This window comes from Montipora capricornis, chromosome 1 (genome assembly GCF_036669925.1).
Source record: "Montipora capricornis isolate CH-2021 chromosome 1, ASM3666992v2, whole genome shotgun sequence".
Lineage (NCBI taxonomy): Eukaryota > Metazoa > Cnidaria > Anthozoa > Scleractinia > Acroporidae > Montipora > Montipora capricornis.
The window spans coordinates 51,051,227-51,056,226 of NC_090883.1; the positions used below are offsets into that span (position 1 = coordinate 51,051,227).

General features: G+C 40.3%; 2 protein-coding genes across 10 annotated transcripts in view; one reads left to right on the forward strand and one right to left on the reverse strand.

Moving 5' to 3' along the window:
- LOC138047812 (F-box/LRR-repeat protein 20-like) overlaps window positions 1–369 on the reverse strand; it is an 11,461-nt gene extending 11,092 nt beyond the window's left edge. The window contains exon 1 of the mRNA XM_068894563.1: window positions 165–369. Within this exon, the coding sequence (XP_068750664.1) occupies window positions 165–235 (71 nt within the window). The 5' untranslated portion in view covers window positions 236–369. The remainder of the gene's footprint in view (window positions 1–164) is intronic.
- LOC138047715 (F-box/LRR-repeat protein 2-like) overlaps window positions 1–4,969 on the forward strand; it is a 12,605-nt gene extending 7,636 nt beyond the window's left edge. For 7 of the 9 annotated variants that reach the window (XM_068894559.1, XM_068894558.1, XM_068894555.1 and 4 more), the window contains one exon: window positions 3,002–4,969. In XM_068894559.1, the coding sequence (XP_068750660.1) occupies window positions 3,126–4,022 (897 nt within the window). In that variant the 5' untranslated portion in view covers window positions 3,002–3,125 and the 3' untranslated portion in view covers window positions 4,023–4,969. Of the gene's footprint in view, window positions 1–1,034; window positions 1,526–3,001 lie in introns of those variants that run through there. The other 2 variants (XM_068894560.1, XM_068894553.1) reach the window with 2 other exon arrangements.
- The last annotated feature ends 31 nt before the right edge of the window (window positions 4,970–5,000 follow it).

Sequence of the window (5,000 nt, forward strand, 5' to 3'; positions counted from 1 at the left end):
TGCCCGATAGGAGATAAAAGTAGAATCTAGTTTAACATCTGTACAAAGTAAAATCGCAAAACGTAAACCAAGAAATTCATAAATAAAAGATAGTTAACGCCATCGATTCGTTGCTTGAAATACAGGTTATAGAATTGAACCTTTAGTAGGCGACCTCTACATACCCAGACAGACGCAGCTCCCATTCTGGAATTTCTGATTGTTTCTCATGGTGGATAGAAATCCGGCTGCCCATTAGTTTTTTGGCATGCCCCGTTACTTCATCTGCGTGTTCCGCGTCGTGTTACTTTTGAACGTGGTGGGCTTGACTTGTGAATGCAATTGCATTTACATGAAATAAGAAGCTCTTTGAATGCATGAACATTTGGTTCTGTGATGGTCTTGTTGTAATTAATGAAAATGCTAATTGTTGGGTGAGCAGGTGTTGGGGCCACTGGTTGGTGTGTAGAAGGGCGACTGAGGGGAGTGGGGGAGAATATAAGACCGGAAGGATAATTAGTCGAAGACGGAGGTGCTTAGGTGTGAGGGGCATGGGAAAATAGCCAGGGAACTCAGAAAGTCGAGGTTGCTTTCCGGCGACCAAAAATTCCGGATAACGAATTGGAATGGGACAGCATTTTCGGACGAAGTTTCAAAATACATTGGGAGATTGCCCTAATCCTAACGTCAGGAACTTCGGTTTCCCACTATCGGATCAACTGAAAATTTCGTTGAATTGCTCCATTTGTTACAATGTATCGGATCCAGTGTTTGCGTCATACCGGTGCGTAACTCTTTAACGCGATTGGTCACGAGCGGAAACCGAAAAAACGATTTTCTTCTAATTCGCGAGATCAATTTTTAAACTGGAATTTCTATTCGTACGGAGATCGCCTCGGAGCACGTTGACCGGCGTTTTCGAACCCCATCGTACATATTTCTCGCCCTCCAAAAACACGGTCGCTAAAAGCGTTGAGACCTACTCATAAGCTCGCCAAAACCTCTTTACCACAAAATTCTCATAATTCTTACGAAAAGTGCAATAGCAATTACTTTCATCTACAATAGAAAAGGGCCAGTCTACGGGTGTCCAGTATGATATGGAAACTCTTTTGAACGAGATCTTGTTGCGAGAAACAGTAATTATTCAAATAGACGCTTGTTCTAATTAACCCAAGCCGTAAGTCCATACAGAGATTTAATTTTCTTGCAAAGTCCTGGCAGCACATGTGCGCAACCCCGAGGTCACCATAGAAACAATAACCACGTGACCGTATAAATAGAATATGGCTTTTTATTTGCACGCTTTCCATGAATGACAACAATTTTTCAACCGCCCAATAGAAGTAATCCTTGAATCCTGGAATAGCGCGAAGGAGGAAAAAGACCAGTTGCGGTTGTTTGCAGGTGATTTATGTTTTGTAGACTGAAGGCGGAATCGTTATCACGTTATGGGATCCACGTTTTCCTTCCCTCGTCGTCCTTCATCAGCGCTTCCATCATATTTTTCCTTTCTTCTTAAAAAACGTTCTTCGGATGAAAATAGGTAAGCTTAAAGATTGAAGGAAATTTAAGGATTAGAGACTAGACAGCTTCTTATATTTGACACTAAAAAACCGGAACAACGTCGTCGTAGTGAAAATGTAATAATTTTTAATAATATAAAGTCCATTAGAGATGCAACGTACGGAGTTCTAAAATTTAACTCGAAAAATTTGCCTTCACCAATCAGTTTCACACGTGACTCTGCATGGGTTTATCTTCTTCATTGCTCTCAAATTTGCATGATTTTCAGTCTACAGTAAATCATGGAAAAACATTTTTATCGCTTAAAAGACCATGAAGAACATGAAAACGGAGAATCGTAATTAAAACTGATCAAATATGGCGTGACAAAAGTGCAACAACGAAACTAAAAAATCGGTCCACTTTGAAACTCAGGCGTCTCTGCCGCTGTATCCTCGCTGTGAACACTGTTTAGTGATTATTGGGCTCAATTAAGTTGTTCACAGGAAAAAAAAACTGTCAATTCTATTCGATTGCGTTTTCTCTCGAGGAGCACATATTTTCTCTTTCTGTTGCATGAAATTAGTACTTCGGTACAGAAAGTAAGAATTTTCCTCTTTCCAAACAGCTTTCGCGGCGATGATCAAAAAAAGGAAAAACTTCGGCTTGCAAACAAAAGTGTCAACTATTTACATACTTGGACAGCAGGAATTGCGCAAAATATTGAATACAACCTGTTGTTTATATTCTTCAAAATTCTACTGATATGTCAGCAGCAGTTTGAGATCAAACAATGTAAATATTTTATCATTCTTCTGCCGCGCGACGCGTTTCAGTACAACATCGCAGCCATGCGAGGTAGATAAGTACTATTTCTTGATTCCAGGAGTTCATTTGAATTTGAAATAGTCTTCAGAACATCTTGTGCTTCATTAATTTTTAGCATTTATGAAGCCAGTAATAAAACAACGTACTTTTTTAAAATCATGCAGCTGAATAGAGGAGTAATAGAAGTTATTTGCATAATCTCTGACTCTTAATTCCATACAGTGAATGTTTCTTTTTCTCTACAATTTTACCCTCGCAACCAAGTTATCAGCAGTATGGTTTCTTCTGAGATTAAAAAAAAACTCCACATTTTTTTCCTCGATGCATATTCTCGAATAAAATGAAAATAAAGAAGTCAGCCACCAGGTTGTTATCCAGAGTGTAAGTCAATAAGTCTTGACATCTGGACAACGATATTCTTCTTTAAAAATAATGAGACAATGTTTTGTCGAAGTCATATGTCAGCCAGTACCTCACTTCTTGGCCAGTTTAGCTTAATGTTATTCCTCTTTGCGGGTGTTTTTTATTGCCGAGTTAAATGTAGTGCAAAACTCTCTGAATGCACACTGCAGTGTCCGCTAATATCACACTCTTTCAAAAATTGTGAAAATCTTTACCTTGGCAACATCCGTTTCTTTATTTTATTGAATCATGACATTTTGCAATTCTTCATTGTTTGTTTTGACAGCTTCCGAGAAAACTTGGCCCTGGATCAACTTCATCATGGGAAAGATACAGGGACATGTCTTCATTTGCCGGACGCTTTATTGTTGAAAATATTTTTGCACCTGGCCATCAAAGATTTAACGCGCATGTCAAGAGTGTGTCAGCAATGGCGCCGCGTAAGCCTGGATCCAAGCTTATGGCGTAAGATTGATTTCTCGTTTTGTAATACGAGCGTTCGTGACAAAAACGTAATTTGTTTAGTCTCTCGGATCAGACCTTCCGTCATCACACATATAGACTTATCAGGGCCAGCGTGTTTACGCATTACAAACATCAGCCTGTTTCACATAGCTCGGCAGTGCCAGAAGCTTCGAAAATTGTACATCTCCGATCGAAGCCGAATCACTAGTCCCGCAATGGAAATGATTGCATACCATTGCCCTTATATGGAGGTTCTCGGGATGTCGAAGTGTTCGCTGATACTCAGTCGGGGCCTGTGCTCGGTGGTACGACGCCTTAAGCTGTTGCGTGAGCTCGACATCAGTGGTTGCCTATGGGTTACGGACACCGTCCTCGGCGAGTTAGCTGAACAAAGTCGATGTTTGAACTATCTAAGCATCGAGGGGTGCAAGAAGGTAACGGACACTGGACTAATTGCAATTGCAAACTCATGTTATAGTTTAAAGCACATAAATCTTCGAAATACCAAACGGATCACTGATGGTGGCATGGAACAATTTTTGTCGAAGATGCCCTTCCTGGAAGGGTTGGAAATCGGCTTGGTTCGGAAGGGTCGAGGAACAGTCGCCGTATTGAACCTTGTCGCTACACATTGCAGAAACTTAACATTTTTTGACTATCAAGAGTGTTTTCCTTCACCAGTTGAGGATGTGATTTGCCAGATTGCTGAACGTTGTCGAGGACTGCGTTATTTGGCACTGAGATATCGGTATCAATCTCTCTCAATTAACTTCGTGCGTTCTGTAACCGAACTGTGCCCAAATTTGGTTAAAATTGACTCATCGTTAAGATTATATATCTGATTGAAACTTACCGTATTTTCTCGATAAAACGCCCCCGGCGTTTAATTAAAAATCAGCAGTTTTGACCCGGCGTTTTTTCGAGGCCGGCGTTTAATCGGGGTCCGGTGTTTATTAATGAAATGCAATTTTCTGCCATTTTTCCAGGTTGATTTATTATTACCGATCCTTGGAAACCTAAGAGCAGTTTGTAAGTGCTGGACGATTTTTCCCTGGATTACCCGAAGTTACAGTATTATGGTACCGTACATGCGGCACGTGTACCATGTTGCAATCAAGATCTGTATCACTAACAAACAGCACATAAACAATATATGAATGATGTAGGACAAGTAGTAAATGATATGAGTTTATAAACGGCAATGTCGCTAACGTCCTCCTCGTTTGTGTTTGACCTTGACCCCGAATAAACGCCGGGACTCCAATCAAACGCCGGGGCTCCGATTAAACGCCCCTGGCGTTTATTGAAAAATCGGCAGTTTTGACTAGGCGTTTTTTCGAGGCCGGCGTTTAATCGAGAAGATACGGTACTCGTGATGGTTGGCGATTGAAAAGTTTCCTGTGATACTGATTTTTGACACGATATTGAATTTTTAAAAATGAGGATTTTAAAGAATTTTTGCACATCAATGTCTTATTTTATAAGAAAAAAAAACCGCATGGTTACAATTCTTTGAGTGGCTTTAAATAGATGTAAGTGCTTTGTAAATAAACATTAGGAACTAAGTCAAAGAAAGTCCTGTAGTTGTCATGTGGAGAACAAAAAAGAGAACTTTGAAATTCAGCCCACTGGAAATGTGACCGGGGTAACATTGATCGAAAGTGAGGGTTTTTACCACTGGAGCAACCCTGCTCGCAATACCATGCCAGTGTACGTGACGTCTTCGCAACCATGTAGGAATACCAAGGTAAAAAATTAATGGTCATACCTCAATAAAATAATATGACACATCGCTCATGATAGTCCGTCTGTGTGCTGTT